This window comes from Antedon mediterranea, chromosome 7, assembly GCF_964355755.1.
Source record: "Antedon mediterranea chromosome 7, ecAntMedi1.1, whole genome shotgun sequence".
In the NCBI taxonomy this organism is placed as follows: domain Eukaryota; kingdom Metazoa; phylum Echinodermata; class Crinoidea; order Comatulida; family Antedonidae; genus Antedon; species Antedon mediterranea.
The window spans coordinates 20,135,568-20,156,570 of record NC_092676.1 but is presented as its reverse complement, the minus strand read 5'-3'; the positions used below and the strand labels follow the sequence as shown (position 1 = coordinate 20,156,570).

General features: G+C 32.6%; 2 protein-coding genes across 2 annotated transcripts; both read left to right on the top strand.

Moving 5' to 3' along the window:
- Positions 1 to 1,589: 1,589 nt before the first annotated feature.
- Positions 1,590 to 4,951, top strand: LOC140055090 (uncharacterized). The gene is made up of 5 exons (XM_072100299.1): positions 1,590 to 1,620; positions 1,859 to 1,980; positions 2,485 to 2,585; positions 3,226 to 3,346; positions 4,395 to 4,951. Exons 2-5 carry the CDS (start codon positions 1,881 to 1,883, stop codon positions 4,544 to 4,546), a joined length of 474 nt encoding a protein of 157 aa, XP_071956400.1. The 5' UTR covers positions 1,590 to 1,620; positions 1,859 to 1,880; the 3' UTR covers positions 4,547 to 4,951.
- A 1,353-nt stretch (positions 4,952 to 6,304) lies between these two features.
- LOC140055673 (metal cation symporter ZIP14-like) lies at positions 6,305 to 14,679 on the top strand. The gene is made up of 7 exons (XM_072101039.1): positions 6,305 to 6,530; positions 10,305 to 10,474; positions 11,026 to 11,154; positions 12,303 to 12,503; positions 13,170 to 13,398; positions 13,634 to 13,821; positions 14,179 to 14,679. The coding sequence occupies exons 1-7, from the start codon at positions 6,488 to 6,490 to the stop codon at positions 14,329 to 14,331; spliced, it is 1,113 nt and encodes a 370-aa protein (XP_071957140.1). The 5' UTR covers positions 6,305 to 6,487; the 3' UTR covers positions 14,332 to 14,679.
- Positions 14,680 to 21,003: the final 6,324 nt, after the last annotated feature.

The window sequence follows — 21,003 nt, the reverse complement described above, 5'->3', positions numbered from 1 at the left end:
TTCAATAAAAGTATTACAGTTATAATTATTGTCTATAGCATTTTCGGGATGTTGTTCTGCCAAAAATGAGCCTCATTTCATTCTTATGCGACTATTTGGAGAATTATGCTTGTCCGTACGTTTTTATAGTCAGAGGTTCCCGACTACGTTACCTCGATCACACTTCTATTTGGTTCCCAAGTAATTTAACCAATCACGACGTGATGGATCACCAAAGTGTAGTCTGGGTTCCAGACGGAGTTTTGTCTTAATATTAGTAAAAAGATAAATATTTTGGCACATATGGCGTTTCATACGTATACTACTTGATTTTGTATTTTCAGACAAAAATCGCGGTCGAAATAAAAACAAATAAATAAAAAAAAAAGATAATACAGACTTGGGGCAAGTCTAACCAAAGTGGTAACAAATATTAAGATGTACGTCAAAATGACTAGGCATATCTCTTTATAACCAACTGTGTATTATGGGAAAAATATATGCTATAGGTCAGCTATTGTAGTTCTTTATTATGTAAGATCAGTGTTACCCAGTTCGTGTCTCAATGCCTAATTAAGTAAATATACACAAACCTTCTTCGCCTCCTTATAATAATATTGAATATAATCCTTCCATTGATTTGGAAACACCCAAAACAGCAACGGACCTTTACCTCTGGCTTTTGAATTTTTTTCATGGGTGACTACAAATAATGTGACGTGGTGGTACGGGTTAAAGACGTGTGTGATGGAAGACTGGTGGAAAATAGGTACGATAGGTAATGTAAGTGGGTGAGATGGGGTAGGGGGTGTCGGAGATTAAGTATACCACAAAGCGAAATTATAAAATGAATCCAAACATAATTTTTAGGCGTACTGTACGTGATAAAGTGCCTTTTTGACCATTGACGCGGTTTTTTTAGGTTCATCATTTTCCGATCCAACAGCATGGTCTATAATCTTCTGAAAACAATTACAAAATAACAACAATCAGCTGAATACATTCGTACTTGTATTTACATATCTCTGGCTTGTTACATAGCATGAAGCCCGGACTCCATACCCCACTCAGAGTGGACACCTTTTTCCCTCCCTCTCGACTCCTGCATGCCATAGGCGGATTCAAGGGGGAGAGGGGTTGCAGCCGGCCCTGTGAAATGCAAAAGATAAGGACAATAAATTCAGTTTGGCACCTACAAATTTTAGCCCCCCCCCCCCCCACCCTATTTCAAAATCATGGATCCGTCACTTCATGCCTCTCCAAAGCAAGGCATATGACACATGTGGCAAATTTATTTTAAGAATAAGTTTGCACCCATCATATTTTTGTCCTGCTTCTGTCCTTTGACGTCATGATCATACTACAATAAACTACGGTATCCAATGGAAATGCGGGAACGCTGTTTACATAATCTACTTTTACTACTAAAACAAGATCTGAGCCGCTTTGGACCAAAGACCTTATTTAACAGTGTTTCCAGGGAAACACGAAACTACAGAAGAAGTTTTAAGACAAATATTGGTATAAAAGGGTGTTGAATATGATGATGACTTGCGGAATCTCGCACAATAAAAGGCAGGGGTGTGTTACCACCGCTCACTATCTCAGTAGTCAAGACATCTATTGGATCAAACAATTTTGGTAAGTCCGATTTTTAATTATCAAACTATATTAATGGATGAGTCCGTAGCATTGCTTTAAAGGAGAACTTTTTTGAAAGACTCTTTGTTTTAGCACGTAACAGTATTCTTTTTATATTATCTTATATTGCGGCTTGCACCAAGGCGTGCCGTTACATTAAAAAAAATCTTTTTATGACAATTTTTTACTTAGAATGTGGGTTCAAAAGTTACACATATTTTTTTTTTTCCGTGAATAGTTAAGCAACTATAAGCAACAAGATGAAGCTGTTTGTATTCGTACTTGCCCTTGCGGTTGTCGCATTTGCACAGGAGCCCACAGAAGGAGGAGAGAGCAGCCATGAAGAAGAATATAAAGGAGGTACGTACCACAAAAGCGTTAGAGATCATTCGTTAGGCCTACATCATGGGCCTATAGATATGTTGGTCCATGGTTGTATCAAGGTAATCTTAAGCTCTGTCTACACTATCAAACTAATTTGACAAAAAAAGTGTGATGTGCCCAAATATGGTAGTGATATGCCCAAATATGGTAGTGATATGACATCATCATGTCCAATGGACACATCACGTTTTGTTGTCACATAAGGTTTAGTAGTGTAGACAGAGCATAACAACAGGCCAATGAGCTTGTCTTGCCAAGATAGGAACTTGTAACAGTCCTTTGATCTTATATCTGGCTGCAACAAATACCAACAGTGCTGTACTATATACATTATTCTCTAGCGCGCGGTGTCTGTTAAGGGCGTGGAACCGATCGTGTCGCAGCCACAGATAAACCCTTTGAAGAAAAAAAGTAACTTTATTGTAGAGATTATTGTAAAACATGTAACATTTTTAACTACCGATAGTTGCTTTATTCCAGAGCCGCTGTGTTACCATTGTCATGGTTTGGACGACTCTGAATGCCACAGACATCCAGAGAAATCACAAAACTGTTCTCTAGGCGAAGGCGGATATTGTGAAGTACGTGTTAGAATAAATTATTATTTCATTTTTGTGACAGTATTTATAATTTTCATCCAAAATATTATCGGGATGGTATTTAATTTTATAGGAAAGCTGAACATTAACGGGTTTATAGCGACGAAGGTGTTTGTAATTGTATTAAACTACTGTGGAGTAGCTTTGCGTCAGGGAGTTTTTCCCTACTCTGACGTAATTTGTATTTCAAACTAAGTACATTTGAGAATACTTGCAAAAAAATTCGCAAGTAATTCTCGGGTAGTATTATGATTTAGATAGGCATGTATTTTTAATAGTACTTTTTATTGGATAACGTAAACGGCGGTCGTTCAAGTCGGACTGACTGTACTTGTTGATAATGTTATAATAAAATCTTAGAGATGTATTTTTCCCCCGAAAAAATTATTTACATTTAACATTTTAATGTCACAACAGCAAATAATTGTCAGTGAAATTGTCTGTCAGACAATGGTTTTGGTTAAATTAGTTTTTTTTTTCATCCTTTTATAAGTATTATTTTCGGTTTTTTTTCTGAAGTAACTAATTTATTAAAACTGCAAAATCGCCATATTCAAAGTATGATAATTAATTTTTAATTAACAATTAATACGGTACATTTTAATGATTGATTCTTTTTTAGGCAACAAAAATGAGTTACGAGGGCAATCATTATTTTATAAGGAGATGTAACAACGAGTGTATGAGCGGAATATTCGAATACAATGACGAAGAAGCCATGAGGAGAAACCTTACCATTGACGGTAACTATAAATTATTTACAATTCGTCCGACGGCCGTGTTAATACTAGAGAGCTTTCGTTGTGCGCAACGGACCGACAACGACAGGTCAGTGTCGTCGGTCTGTCGCCTGGACCTAGAAACCGAAATATGGATACCGAAATATGGATAGAGAAAACGTTCTAATGTCGTGTATGCGCACAATAATTAACTGAAGAACTTTGATCATCGACGGTCCCGTCACAAACCAAAAGCTTCCTATAATAACGTTGGGCATGTTGATGTTGAAACCCCCAAAAGAACGTTTTTTCTTATAAATTTGCTCAAGGCAGTTTTTAAATCCGGTAATGGAATCGATGTGGGTTTTTAAAAACCATGTTCAGAATCGGTTCCTTTTATGTGGACTCGTTTCTACTTGGCAAGAAAATACCGTATTTTAGAACAACGGTATTTAAATCCGTATTAATCTCTCAGCAGAAACAGGCCATTATGTTGAAGTGTATTGCCTATTTCTGTTGAGCAAGAGAATGCAGATTTAAAATACCGGTTGAAAGAACGGTATATTTTGCCAACAGAATCACGGGTCCACATAAAAAGAACCGATATTTAAATACTGTTTTAAAAACTCCAATTTATTCCGGGTTTCTATCGTCAAATACCGGTCTTTAAAAACGGTTTTTTTGAAGCAATTTTTAGGTTCAATGCGATCTTTTTTTTTTTAAACAAAACCGATATTCACGGAATACCGTTATTTTAAAATGTTTTAGTAGAAAGAAGCCCTTAGAAATATATATGGCAACATTAAACCCGTATTTGATTTTACTTGAAATAAGGTTCAATTTTTTTTTTTTTTTTAAACAAAACCGATATTCACGGAAAACCGTTATTTTAAAATGTTTTAGTAGAAAGAAGCCCTTAGAAATATATATATGGCAACATTAAACCCGTATTTGATTTTACTTGAAATAATATGAAATATATATTATATGCTAAATCTAATAAGCAATAATTGAAAGGTATGTTGTTTATTAGATATGAAATTTTAAAATAAAATGCTTGTTTTGTTTATAGGTAATCCACCCGAAAAGTTTGCAACCAAATGCTGCAATCATCATTTTTGTAATGACATGGAAAACCCAGCATCTGGAGCCATCAGCCCTAGTGTTGGTCTCTTCACCTTGATTGCCAACGCCATTGTTCTTTTGCTTGCAAGATTCTCTTAAATACGATGACCTGCTGGTTGCTGTCTACTGCCTAGAAATGGCGTGTCAGATTTTTTATTTTTTCATTTATAGAAACCGATTAGTCGTAACGATATAAATAGGCCTATTTTCATCTACAACACTAAACTCATAATTGCCCCGCGTGATCGGGAAGTTGACCATGTGGTAGTTACGGGTTACTGTAGGTAGCCTACCATGTGTTAAAACATTCGTCATTATCCGATATAGTAGGCTACGTTTATCGTTATCGGATTACTTGATATCGTTATTGGGCATTATTTTCCGTTATTGAATACCGTTATGTTGGTTTTCAAAACGATAAGATCATTAAATCTAAGTATCATTTCAGTCATGTGATCATAATCATCGTTGTTTTAAAATAACTGGTTTATTTTTAGAATAATGTTGTGTCGAAATTGATGATATGAAAAAGAATTATAAGATTAAAATGTGTCTATTTCATATATATTGATTTGATTTGATTTATTTCTTTGTGTTTAAATAATAAACTATATTGTTACTAAACGTTTTGATAGAAGTATTTTGTCTGTTTTGTTAATATATTATGAATAATGATATTTAAATAATAATTTAATTGTTTGCTATCTATTCAAAAATATTTATATGGCCTAATTAATAATTAACGTAACGTGAAAAACTACCAGATAGTTGAAATTATGTATAGAAAATAATTCAATCTGAATTTTAAAATTAAAGCAGATAATTATTCTATGCACACTTATTCAAATTTAAATGAATTAATTAATTAAATATTTTATTACAAAAAGAGAAACAAAAGAGAACAAAAGTAATTTTATTCAAATGATAGCTGTGACGTCAGCGATATGGTGGCGTTTTCATACTCAAAACAAAAACCAAAACGCATGTGTGCGTAGTAGTAAACAACACAGAAACCGGCGGTGGTGCATTAGCCACGTATGATCCGAGAGAGGCCCTTACTAGCTAGTTTATCTCTGTTATTAGTATAGTTAGGCTACATACTAAAAGGCTAGGCCTAACTAAATCGAATAGTAGCCGATGGTGATCGATCATTAACCGCTAGTTAGGACCTGGATCTATCAATATCATATATTTTTTTATATGTTACGATATAGTATTTTTATATTTTTGTCTATGTTTGATGTTTATTCGTATTTTTATAAGATCTTTTTATCACACTTGTATTTTTGTATTCGTGACTTTTTATATTTAATTGTTTGCGCTTGTCAACGAAATGAATTTCCTTTTTGAACCAATAAATTTCTGTATTCTGTATCATATTAGGCCTAGAGTATATTTCTATTACTCCTTTATACAATACATTCATTTATTTTTGTAGGCCTAGCTAGGCCTTTTATTATCATCAGGACAGTATCTGCCATAACATTACAAAATATTATTATGTTTATTGACAGATGTAGGCCTATCTATCATCAAGTTAAAAATATCTGAAAAGACATTCTACACTACAGTAGGCCTACACACAAAACATAAATTGTATAGTAGTATAATCTGGCGTTTATTAATATTTAGTATGTGGCAGCCCACCAGGCTCACTTCGGACGTGTTTACTTATAGTAGGAACCCCTTTCTACTACAGACTAATAGTACCAGTAGGTTGACTATCTAGATATGTTTTAAACTCATGTGTCTTTCTCATTAAGTGGGTTCTATAATTGTGTCTTTCCTATGGCCTACTCCAGAGTAGTAGACCTAGAATTATATTGTAATAATACCTCATTGTCTTTTATACAGCTGCAGTACACAATTTTAATAATTAGATATATTAATGGTAGTGCAACAGCAACAATAGACCTACAGCAAGCAAAATTAAGATAAGAACACTGAAATTGGTGGAAAGAACTCTACACATTCAGACTCAATAATACCTTTTCCATTATAAACTCTACCCACTGATTGACGAACAAGAAGAATTTCAATATGACAGGCAATGCTACAACAGAAGGACCCTCAGCCCTTGAAGGTAATAAGCATCATCACTTAACCAATAAAATGTGAACATATTTCTTCCTCTGCATCTCAGTATACCAACCATTCATTCTCTGTTTATTAATTCATTTATTTCCATTCATCTATTCTTCATTCAACCATTCTTCATTCATTTATTTATTCATTTTTGTACTTGTCATTTTTATTTATTCTGTTCTTCAATTATTTTCATTTTTCATTTATTTTTATTTGTTCTTTCCATTTTTCATTTATTTTCATTCATCCAGTCTTCATTCATTCCAGTCTTCATTCATTTTCATTCTTTCATTCCTCATCCACCCAGTCTTCATTCATTTTCATTTATTTCATTCTTCATTCATCCAGTCTTCATTCATCCAGTCTTCATTCAGTTTAATTTATTTCATTCTTCATTCATCCAGTCTTCATTTATCCAGTCTTCATTCATTTTCATTTATTTCATTCTTTATTCATCCAGTCTTCATTCATCCAGTCTTCATTCATCCAGTCTTCATTCAGTTTAATTTATTTCATTCTTCATTCATCCATTCTTCATTCATCCAGTCTTCATTCATTTTCATTTATTTCATTCTTTATTCATCCAGTCTTCATTCATTTTCATTTATTTCATTCTTTATTCATCCAGTCTTCATTCATCCAGTCTTCATTCATCCAGTCTTCATTCAGTTTAATTTATTTCATTCTTCATTCATCCAGTCTTCATTCATCCAGTCTTCATTCATTTTCATTTATTTCATTCTTCATTTATCCAGTCTTCATTCATCCAGTCTTCATTTATTTTCATTTATTTCATTCTTCTTTCAATTTTTTCATCCAGTCTTCATTTATCCAGTCTTCATTCATTTTCATTTATTTCATTCTTCATTCATCCAGTCTTCATTCATTTTCATTTATTTCATTCTTCATTTATCCAGTCTTCATTCATCCAGTCTTCATTCAGTTTAATTTATTTCATTCTTCATTCATCCAGTCTTCATTCATTTTCATTTATTTCATTCTTCATTCATCCAGTCTTCATTCATTTTCATTTATTTCATTCTTCATTCATCCAGTCTTCATTCATTTTCATTTATTTCATTCTTCATTCATCCAGTCTTCATTCATTTTCATTTATTTCAGTCTTCATTCATCCAGTCTTCATTCATTTTCATTTATTTCATTCTTCATTCATCCAGTCTTCATTCATTTTCATTTATTTCATTCTTCATTCATTTTATTCTTAATTTATTCTTTGCAAAATATATTCATCATCCATCTATTTCTCTCATCTGTTATTAATTCATTCAAGCTTTCATTCTTCATTCATACAGTACAGTGTCTTCTTTTCATTCTAATACACTTATTTATTTATTAAGGTATAAAAAACATCAAATTCCAACCAGCAGCAAGAGCTGAAAAGGTTGGATTACAATCATAAACTGAGAAGTAAAATACATCATAGTAGATCTAAACATTATACATTAAAGGATTCGTGCTAAGTGCGGAATAGTAGACATCTTTCAGTACGACATCTGCAAGAATCCAACTTTGAACTAGTATTGCTCCTTAACGATCTTGAATGCCTATCAGATTTATATGCTGGTAACATATTTCTAAATTTGGTAGATTTTAAAAGACTCTTACCAAACTTGAGAAGTATTTGTTCTCTACGGGACTTTAAAGAAGGCAAACCTACGTGCTCTAGGGCTAATTCATAGCTAACGTAATGTGGGCTCAAAATTATGCGCAATGCCCGCTTTTGAAATTTTTCTATTAAATTAGATTGCAGTTAATGATGAATGCCAAACCTGTATACAGTACGTATATAATTAATTAATAATTCTTCTATTCATTAGCAATATTTGTTTATTAAAGACTAATTGTTGTCAATTCATTCGGAAAAAATCAATGTGTTTGTGGTTATTCTTAAAACAAACAAGATTATGTGTTGTTGGATGTTTGCATTTTTCAATAATAACCAAACATTTTTATATTTTTTTGTTGTGATGGCCTTGGTAAAAATATCGTTCTTAGCTTTAATAATCCTACAAGATTAATTCCATATACTTTGTGTGCGAACAACAGGTGTATGAGGGATAAATATGTAAATTGTTATTCCATCGTATAATATGTCAATAACCTACTGTACTCCAAAATACAATTCCATAATTTGTTTTTATTAAATTGTTTCATATTCAGTTTACAAAACAATTACCTAATTCAATTGTAACTTAAGTTCACTAAAGGTAAAGCATAATTTTAATTTTTAATGATTCGCTGATTATTTATTCTGTCTTTATGCTGAATAACACTTTCATTGATTTTCGAAGTGGTTCAGTAGAGAACATTAAGAATATAATATTTATAATAATTCAAAGACAAACTAAAACACTAGTTTACTTTAATAGTACACACACATTTACAATAAGGTAACTATCTACAATACATACTTTTTTGACAATATCAATTAATTTCACAATCATATAAATAATTGGTGAAACTAAGCCAGGACTGTTTAAAGCGCCTTGATTGGTCCTATCATTGATCAAGGGTTTCTCTCGTCCAGTGCACATCTTGACCAGAGGAAAGGCATGGGCCAATACGTCTGAGGCAGATACTAAATGCACGGGCTGCCATAAGAGTCAGCAGTGCTAATTTCAAATGATTAATAGGACCCCAGCCTATTAATAGGACACTTTCAAGACCCAACAGTGCGTCGCCATAAATAATAGAGTGTGTCCCAAAGAAGTAGTTCTACTCTACATTTTTAAGTAAATAATTATTTTAATTTAATTTTGAATTATTTAATTAAATTGATTGATATGTACATTCCATCGTAAAAATGTCAATAACTACTATACTCCAAATTAAAATTCCATAAATAATTTTTTTTAATTGTTTCATATTCAGTTTACAAAACAATTATCTGTCATAACTTTGCCAAATGAAAAGGATATAGTAACTATGATTTTAAATAATTCACTGATTAATGCAGAATCCCTATTAAGCGGTCATACATATTTTAAATGACGTGTTTTACCAAATTTTAACCTTTTTAACTCATTTTTATATTTTTATGTGAATTTTTAACTATAAATAATTTCAAACCATGTAAATATTTTACTGTGTAAGTTTGACCACCAATAAATGAATACTATTGTACGTCAGGTAGGGTTTTATGATATAAAATGATGTAAAGTGATTTAGTGGTAAATTTAACTTATATATATTTTTTTCTTTCCAGAAACAAGTTAAAATCATTTTTTGTTTTCATTCGTCACAATGCATCAACAACAATAAAATATCACTTATCACAGAGGGCCATCTTCAGTTTTGCAATAAACCTAATCAGTATTTTGACAGTTTTTTACATTAAAAATGTATAAAACGTACAATTAAATTCCACAATAACATTAAATATAATGTTACCATTTACTTGATAATATTTTATATTATAAGACACTATCAGGCGATACTAGGGCCTACTGGTTGTAGACTAGTATGACACTTTCGAGACCTAACAAAATTTAATAATAGGGTGCCCAAAAGAGTAGTTCTACTACTCTTTGTACCTGCACTGTAATAATATTATTTATTTTATATAGTAAAATTATTTTATAAAATTATTATAATAATTTTAATTGCATAAACATACAAAATGTATAGTTCCCGTTGACCTATTCAAAGTCTTTTCTTATTAATCTTATTTTTCATGCTTTTGGAGGACAATACATCTTTAAAGAGAAATTTGATTAAGAGTTATATCAATTATATTGCTTTTTGTCAACAGTATGGGGCTTTGGATTTCTGTTTGTTACGATAATAAACGTTGGTGCTGTACTTGGTATATGCGTTGTTCCATTAATGAACAAAAGACTTTATAAAAAGGTGTTAATGTTTCTAGTGTGTTTAGCTGTGGGTACCTTAGCTGCGAATGCTGTTTTAAGCCTTATACCAGAGGTGGGTAAAATTGTGGTACAATTATAATTTTATTAAATATGTTAAATGTTGTCTTTAACCAAGTTAATCTAACAACAGGACAATGAGCACGTCTTGCCAAGATAGGAACTCGTAACAGTCCTTTGTCTATGTGCAACAAATACAATACTGTACACACGGTGTCTGGAACTGATCGTGCTGCAGCAAAAGATAAACCCTTTGATCTCCGGAGCTCAGCATGCTGTTGTTAGATTGCCTTGCTTCATCAATTTTTGATTTGAAACAACAATCAAGCTCAGGTGTAACTAACTTAAGTTACAGCTGTGTTTGATTGTTTTTTCAAATTAAAATTCTGTTGGTGGCCTTAATAAACAAACAATTTCAGTACATAATTATCTCCTCTTTGGTTGTGTTTTTGTTTTTCTTCAGTTACTGATTCTTCTGTATTTAGTTATTGTATCTGTCTATTGCACTATATATGTCACACCTTCTGAAATAAGTAAAAATATCCTATCCTTCCAAATCTTTGCATAACCGCTGTTTTATTCAATGATTAACGTATTCTTTTATAGGCCCATGGGATGACGGTGGACACAGAAGGTCAAATGTTTGTTTGGAAGAACATGACAATTCTAGGTGGAATCTACCTTTTCTTTTTAATTGAAAGAATTTTGAAGATCATAGCAGTGGGAAGAAAAAAAGTATGTAAAGCTCTGTTCACACTATCAAAGTTTATGTGACAAAATAATGTGATGTGCCCATAGTTATATGTACATGATGATGTCATATCACTACCATATTTGGGCATATACTTTTTGATAGTGTTCACAGAGCTTTAAATATGATATTAAATAGTTTACACATTTTCAGAACGAGTACCTAATAAACCGATTTGGATCCTGAAACATTAAGGAACAAGAGTGTGTATCACTGCTCACTGGGACATTAGGACATCAAAATACAGTAGAACTCCTCCTTTAGGACACCCCTATTCTAAGGACACCTCTATTAAGGGGGCATCTCTATTAAGGGGCATCTCTATTAAGGGGGCATCTCTATTAAGAGGCATCTCTATTAAGGGGGCCTCTCTATTAAGGGGCATCTCTATTAAGGGGGAATCTCTATTAAGGGGGCATCTCTATTAAGGGGGCATCTCTATTAAGGGGGCATCTCTATTAAGGGGGCATCTCTATTAAGGGGCATCTCTATTAAGGGGCATCACATTAAGGAGACACCTATTAAGGGAACACTTATTGTGAAGCAAATGTGGAACAATATATGCTTCAACAATACTGTATAGCCAACCCCTATTTTGTAGGACACTCTTATTAAGTAGACACATGCTTGGGTTCTAAAGGTGCTCCCTTGATCTATAATTCACTTTACTGGTACCAAATCTGAGGATTTAGATAGCATGTGTATCGAATTGATGTTGGCTAAAGCCAAAGTCATAATGTCCGATTCTGCCCATCCCTTGCATAGTTCGTTTGTTATGTGCAGATCTGGTAGACTACATCATCCTTTGACAAAAACAAATAGGTTTAACAACTCCTTTATTCCTCCTCAATTCGTCTCTTTAACAAACAATTTGTAAGATAATTTCTCCAATTACTTTTAATAAACTGTACATAGGCCTACAATGTATTTGACTTGTATCGAATTGTATTGATGTTTTTACGAATGTAACAGGGAGCTGAGTCTCGCATTTTACAATTATTATGTGACAATAAAGTATGTCTATGTCAATGTCTATGTCAATAAGCTAACCTCTATAAGACAAAGTTTAGCATTGACTTAATATAGACAGTATTTATTTCTTAATGATTTACTAAATATTCATATACCACAGAAAAAGCTTAGAGGTAGTCTAGAAAAGGTTTCAACAATACCAATGGATAAGAATGTATCTAATCACTATACACCTCAACTGATAGAAGACAACCAGATGCGTACAGTAGGTAATCATGTGACCATGCCTTGCAATGGAACTGGGATACACAAAGTATCGCTATCAAATGAAAAAAATGCAGAGGAACTTGCACCATTACAGGTATTTGTTAAGCTCTGTCAACACTATCACGGTCCCAATTCTGGACCAATTTTAGTAATTTTAATTTTCAGACCTGCTAGTGTTAAAAGATAGGACAGAATTTTCAAAAGCCGGCGAGCAGTCTTAAAGTATTACAAGTAAACTGAAATTGCATTTTCTCTACTACTAATACTTGTCCAAAAAACTTCATTTTTGTACAAGAGGCAAGAGTTATATTTGTGATTTGTAATTTTAAAACATGGTTTGATTTAATTTACAAGTTTTTTGATAAAAAACTATTTCTTTTTAAATTCACCCGTTTGTTTTTGGCACTGCTGTTCTATTGTTAGTCAACTGAAACTATTGTTAATTGAAAGGCTTGTTACATAACCATACACCAAATTCGCATACACATGCTTGTAGCGAAATTAGCCTAAATCAAACACAAATATATATATATATATTTTCCCAGAGAAATCTTATGTAGGAGAATTTTACAGTAGGCGGAGGTATGCACTCTCGGAGCGGTTTAATAGTTTTTTATCTTTATCAATATCTTTTAATCTGTTATTTTTTATTTCTTTGGGACAATCTGCTGATTGTTTAAAGCGCTATATAAATATTACATTTCTACTGTTGTAATATTACTTATTATATATCATCACTTATAATAACCTTCTTTTTCAGATGAATGGTAATGGAAATAACAAGCCTATTTGTGGACATGAGCATGCAGAGGTTGACTTCAGTTCCACAAAGAAAGCAATTGCCTCAGTGGCTTACATGATAGCATTCGGCGATGGCCTGCACAACTTTATTGACGGCTTGGCTATTGGCGCATCATTCACGCACTCCATTGCTAGTGGAATTAGTATTTCTATAGCAGTTATATGTGAGGAGTTTCCACATGAATTAGGTACTGGGTTTTACTGTACTATACTAACTAGAATCTTTAGCTCTGTCTACACTACCAAACTTTATGTGACAAAAAAATGTAATGATGATGTCATCACTACCATATTATCGAATATCACTCCTATATTTGGGTACATCACACATTTTTTCGTTAAACTAGTTTGATTTTGTAGAGCTTAACTCATTTATTTTGACTTGATGTTCCAGTAAAAAATTCTGCGTTCTTTTATTTGTAGGAGATTTTGCTATATTATTAAAATCAGGTCTGACAGTAAGGCAAGCTGTGATGGCAAACCTAGCCTCAGCAATAACTTGTTACTTTGGCCTTGCAATCGGCATTCTACTGGGTGAGCTTACAGAAGCTGGGGAGTGGATATTTGCTCTGGCTGGTGGTATGTTTTTGTATATATCACTTGTGGACATGGTAGGTACAAATGCATGCTTTACTTTTGTTTTAATAATTTATATTGATTGATGCTCTTTTCGTGACAAGACCCACAACATTTAAGCGATTATTTTTATATTAATGAAACAATAAATTGTAAGACAACAATACACACAGCCACTGTCACACACAGATACTAATCATATATGGACCCTGTGGGAGAACAGTCTTTGACTGAAGAGGTCACTCAGTATAAAGAAATAATAAAAATGTCTCTGAATGTTGAAATATAGATTGTCTCTTAACTTAGAATTCCAAATTCTAATTTTTATTTGCAACAAAATAAACATTGTTGAATTTAGAGTTCTAAACAATATGTTTCTTTGTCATTCACAGCTTCCAGAAATAAATAATTCATCTGACGATGATCCAAGTCTATCTCCTACCAACATTTCAATATTTCTCCTTCAGAACGTTGGCTTACTGCTTGGATTTGCTATTATACTTGTACTAACATTATTCAGTGGGTATATTGATCTAGGTCTATAGTCACAAATAATATTTAATGCATTGTGAAACCCTACTGGTCATCCCCTACTTGGTCTACCTCTCCAGTGCCAGTGTTTAAATGGTAAATTAGAAAAGTCACTAATTACTGTAGAGGTATACTGTATGTAATACTAGCCTTTATGTACTGGCAGTTCATTTATTAAAACGTTCCAGAAATCTGCTTGTACCCGCGCACGCGCTAGGCTCATATTTCACAATAATCTCGTAACCATTTATTACGAGATGAAATAAATAATAATTATGTATTCTCATAAAAATAAGGATATAGTATTTTAACCAATGTCATGTACCATATTACTTAAGCTCTGTCTACACTATCAAACTTTATGTGACAAAAAATGTGATGTGCCAAATATATGAACATGATGATGTCATATCACTACCATATTTTGGCCATCACACTAGTTTGATAGTGTAAACCGAGCTTAAGTTCATATAAACTGAGTAGCTAGGATGTTTGTGTATGTGATGCAAAATTGATTTTATGCTTAGCAGAACAGAGGTTATTTGATAAAAAAGCTTGTATGCTTATTGTAATAGTACTTTTACCAATACAGTATATATATTTAATTTGGATTATGTTTATAGTAACATACCTCAATGTATCCTTGCCATTTAATTTGCTAATTATGCATCACAGATGTACCTTTTGGTATAAGTTCTACTTAATGGAAAGGTGATATAATGGTGATATTTATGGTGATAATTTTCTGATATGCGAGGTTGAAATTCAATATGTACCGCTTGCCATTTATAACTGTTCTACTCTACGTAAGAAATTGAAGCACTGCCCTTTTTAATGGCCTAGCCTCCTGGCCTAGCCTTGGACGATGATTCAAGATGGAGGTAGTTGATTAATTAGGGAAATTTTGTATTGGTTGAATGGAGAGAATATTTCATTCTTTAAACTCATGAAATATTCTCACCATTCACCTCAGAAACATTTATTATTTGTATAATGTAATGAATCCCATGCCTTTACTGCCATAAGACGACCAGTTCCTAAATTGTAATCTTGTGTTCTTGTTGTATTGAGTAATTTACTTGTTGCACTGGCCGTTTTTTTAAAGTGATAACCGCTCCAGAAGTTTTCTGACCATATTAATACGAAACCTAAAAGCCAGTCATTTGTAAAAACAGAGTATTTCTACATACAATATATATTATAATATAAAAAAGTAAATGATATTCCCATATATTGTATTGATAAGAATCTTGAAAAACATATATGTACTGTAGAGAAAACATTCATATGACAATGTTGAATTTTAAGCAATAATTTTTTTAAATACATTTTATATTATTGGGAAATAGGTATTTATAATTGATGATTGTGTGGTTGTGGCAGTACTAGGGATTGGGGTGGTGGTGGTGGAAGTTATCTAGGGTGAAATTGTATATTAGGTTATTTAATTTTAGCAAATGCAATATAAGTTTACAAGAGAGGGAGGAAAAAGTATAAATCAATGATTGATATATATAAAAATATGGTATGAATGTGACTAGCCTGAGTGTCCATTCCACATGTTAATTTCATGTGTTGTGCACAGTACTGGACGATTTCAAGATAGTTAAAATGTAATCATTAATACCGCTTTCACATTGCCTAGTAGTCTAGGTTCTAGACTCAAAGTAGTAAAAAGATAAAAGTTTGGCAGTTATTGTATTTTTTATGTTAGTCCACCAATCAGCGTTTCAATTTTTATCTGAAATGTGAGCTCAAGTATTATATGTATGAAACGCCATATGTGCCAAAATATTTATCTGTTTACTAATTTTGGTCTACAACCAAAGACCTAGCTGAAACTCTGGATTTTACACAGACCACGATGCATACTAAACATACTGTGTGTAAACTCCAGAAATTTGCTAGGTAATTTGAAAGAAGTAGTCTAAAAAATTGTCAAAAAATGCAAACTAGTTCAATAATGTAGACAGAGCATTAAGTATTGCTAGCCTTTTAATGATATAATACAGTCAACCATCCCGATACCAAACAACCTTGATTGGCTAATGCTTTTCTTTTTTCTAAAGAATCTGGTTTTCCAAATATTTATGTATTTGGATCTTATTTGTATTTAGATCTTACAAATATTCTTGTGTTTGGGAGAAATGTACCCATAATATAAGTTAGCTAAAATAGATAACTATAATTGCTGTGCTTTAATAGTAAATTTTTAAAGTATACCTTTTATTTATTAGTATGTACAATTAATCATGAAATCTGGTCATGCCTTAGTGTACACTATTTTAATAGCATTTTTCTTATTCAGTTTTTATAGTTTTATGTAGTTATTAATTGTTATTGTATTTTATATATCTATATTAGTAGTTTAATATAAGTTACCTTCACAAGTGGTGAGCTGGAAGCAGTTTACCTCTGTACCACAGGGAAGGTAATTTAGTCATCATGCATTTAAATTAATTCTAAAGTTTCTGTTTTTCTTTAAAACTTGGTTCTTATTTGGATTCGATACGATGAGGGCGCATCACAAGCGACAGTTCAGAATTTCCATCGCATCATGATTGGTCAAATTACAGAGGGCTTACCTCCTTGTGTTGTACCCAAGTGAAAACCAAGTACAAGAAACTAATCGTTGCTACAAAAATTTATTCCAAACAGTAAATTTTGTAAACGCGCAACAAATAATTACTTGATGTTAAATCTGGTTTTAAATGTATTTATTTAGGTATTATTTAGCACAATAGTGTACATACAGTATAATAAGGAGTCTGTTTCCCTATTTTGTATATTAAACAGGTAGCAGTAACAATGCAATGATGTAAATAAACCAGAAAATCATGGTAACTAAATCATAATTTTATACAGATTTACTGTAAAAATGACCGTATTGACCTCCAGTCCTTCTCTAGGGTTTAAATATTAAGGATCATCTTATGCCAACAACAGTAGTTCAATATACAGTATAATACCTGTACACAACACAAAAGTTGTTATTTGGTAACAGAATATCTGAATAAAGTGTGTATTTGTGTTATGGTCGTCTTTTTACAGAGAGTATGTATTTATCTAAGAACTAAACATTGTATGAAGTACTGAACCCTATGTCATAGTAGTCTGTATTCAGACTATCCATAAAGTTAACACTTCTTCGCCCGCAAACCCAAACATCGACGCAACTCTAGTAGGAAAAGATACTCTTAATAACGCAATTTACTTACAGAAACAAAGTACAGCTATCTTCCCTCTAAAAAAAATGGTATCGCCGAGAAAATGTTCGCCTGGCGGACAGCCCGCCGCCTGCTGGCATACATACCACGTGAGCGACTGTCTGCAGCACGATCTCTATCAAAAATTTTATCATCAATCAGGAATAAAAAAGGCAGGTAAAATGACACTCAATATGATCAAAATAATTGAATTTAATTAACAATAGTTAATAATAAACTAGGCCAGGCTAGATAGACTGTTATTCTGCATTTACTTGTAGTAGGAGGCCTTTTACCCCCCCCCCTTTACCACGTTGAAACACCGGTTCTCGTCTGGTTAGAGATGGGAGTCCTCCTGGGAGACCATGTGACAATCATGTGGGAATACCTTTATGTTCCTCCTAAAAATACTAAGCCCTATCAGTTATGACCAAGCCCTACCATTATAAAGTGTAAGTTATACAAAATAGGATATGTTTAGGGTGTTAATTGCATTTTACCATGGAGTAAATTCTTACTCCATGCTATATACTGAGGTGATTTTGGTGTAAAAAAGTTAAATAATCGATCAGCCTCGAGAATGTACAATTCGTCAGAAATGCGTGTATTGCGTCAACTAGTACGTTCGCGTCGACATATGACGGCAAATGCAATGTTTGACGCGACTATTAAAACATTAATTTTCAACATTTTTTACAACAAAATTGCTATATGTATCCTATTAATAACATGTATTAGCAGTTTTTCCTTCTACGCTACATGAGATATGTTATTACAGTATATAATTCATGTGCTATTTTTACATGCTAAGGTATTTATGATTTATTAATAAAGTTAATTAATTGCACTTGATCGTGGAGGCCATACAGTCTATTGAAATATGAACTGACGATATAGCATTCTTTGAAATTAGGTATGTAAAGATATTAAGTGTCAAATAAAGATTCCACCAAATATAAATCCAAAGGCAAATTACTGAAAAAATTACAATACTGTGGGTATCAGTGGCTGGATCTCAATGGAGATACAAAAAAAAAGTGAAATACTAAATCAAAACGATAAAGTAAAACAGCTAGAAAAGTTAGCAGAGCTTTCGGGCAACACTAGCCCTTCATCAGTGCAAGTGAAGGAATTTGGATAACGTCATAGTATAAGAACTGGCAAGTGCTGCCTGGGTGGACAGGAATAAAAGAAATACAACAAAAGGAGAGAGGGTGGTGAATGGTGGGTGAATAAGAATAGAAAACAAAGAAGGTAGCTTGGTATAGAAATAAACAATATGGAATGAAACTAAAAAACAGCTTATGGTGGTTAATATTGAAACTTAAATTTTGGTATTCAATGGAATAATTTTACCGATCTGGGAGTATGTTCCTAATGTTAAGTCCAAAAGGTTTTGTGGTTTTAAGTTGTATTTCCCAGTGGTTTTCTTTGTCTTTGCGAGTTTTGTCGCTCCATTTGACATCGTGGTCTATTGCAATAACTCTGAAATTTATATATATATATATATATTCAGGTTGAAATTATCAGACCGTTAGGATAGAGTGCTCAATACCAAGGTAGAGCATAAATAAATAAAATAACAGCAGAAAACTTGGTTACTTTATTGTTTTAATCACTACAAATTTGTTTCGTACGACCAGCATGTAGCTGGCCGCACTCTATATATATATATATATATATATATATATATATATAAATCAATGATGTTGCGTAGCACTGTGTAAATTATATATAAATCATACTGTAAATTATAGAAACAGTGCTCATATTCGGAACATGATCTCATAATCGCGTCGAGCATAGCTCATTGGCGAAAGTTCCGTATTTTTTAGTTGTATGAAAAAATGTCTCTGGCTGGATTCGAACCTGCAACCTCTCGCTTACAGGGCGAGTATCATACCACTAGGCCACAGAGCCATGTATGGTATTATCACAGATTATCTGTGATAATAATCTGTGATAATACCATACATGGCTCTGTGGCCTAGTGGTATGATACTCGCCCTGTAAGCGAGAGGTTGCAGGTTCGAATCCAGCCAGAGACATTTTTTCATACAACTAAAAAATACGGAACTTTCGCCAATGAGCTATGCTCGACGCGATTATGAGATCATGTTCCGAATATGAGCACTGTTTCTATAATTTACAGTATGATTTATATATATATATATAATATATATATATATATATATATATATATATATATATATATATATATATATATATATATATATATATATATATATATACTGATATTGTATTTTATAGTTTAGTTCCTTTCAATAAGAAAATAAAACCATATATATCCTAAATACTGTACATTTCCATATTCCTGTAATGGGAATACAAGTTGCATTAGTGATACTAATTGATATAACTAGAATTTATAAATTTTTCACTCTGATACGTCATATTATTAAAATATATAAGTCCCTATCATGGTTGTGACTGAGCTAAAATGGAGCTGTTAGGTCCCGGAAATGCACTTATTGTACTTCAAAATATGAAATGAAATTTATAAGTACCTATGACCAGCTTTATGGTTAAGGCTGAGCGTTATACTGTATATATATTGTATTTTATAGTTTATTTGCTTTAAAGCTTCAGTCAATATAGTCAGAAATTTATCTATATTATTTATCTATTTATCTATTTCCTATGACCAGCTTTATGGTTGAGGCTGAGTGTTATATATATATATATGTTTCAAATTAATTAATTAAATTTCAGTATATCACCGGGCGGTTTAGAATTAACGACCCCTTCCCTGCAATTTTGGAAGTTTTTTGGAAAATAATACATATATATCACTTTAAAAACATTAAACCATGTCATTCCTTGTCTTAAATGTACGTTTTATGGTAAATTATGATAAAAAGTGAGAAACAATGCACTACCTAAGTAGCTCGCGGCGATCGACCTCTCGTGGACGGTCTTAGGCCTAGCCTAGCTAGGCTTAGTTTTGTAGGCCTAGCTGGTAAACATCGGTAACGTACGAACATCGTACGCGAGCTATATACCTAGTCTGACGTTGTATAGTTGCTGCATTAATTGTCTTTCTATTTTTGCCAGACTCCGTTGATACAAATTGGGGAAAACCCGGTATTTTCGCTGAAAAGTTAGGAGTCTTCCATTTGTTTTGGCCTCACGATCGATCGAAAAGTGGGCGAATTACAGGTGAAAAACAAAAATATCAATCCGCGCGCAAAGCATTTTGGGATTTATAGCGGGCCGCTATAATTATTAGAATCGGCTTATTTTTCACATTTTTAACCGTTTAAAGACGAAAAAGTCAAGTCAAGTCAAGTCAAGTATCATTTATTATCATTTGTTTTAGAAAAAACATAGAAATTCTGTTTGCTCTGTTGGCGGAGCACAATATCCAACGGACACAACACGAACTAAAAAAACAAGAACATTACAAAAAAAAGTCTACATCATATTTAAGGCTCTAATAGATCCTGGAAAGAAACTATT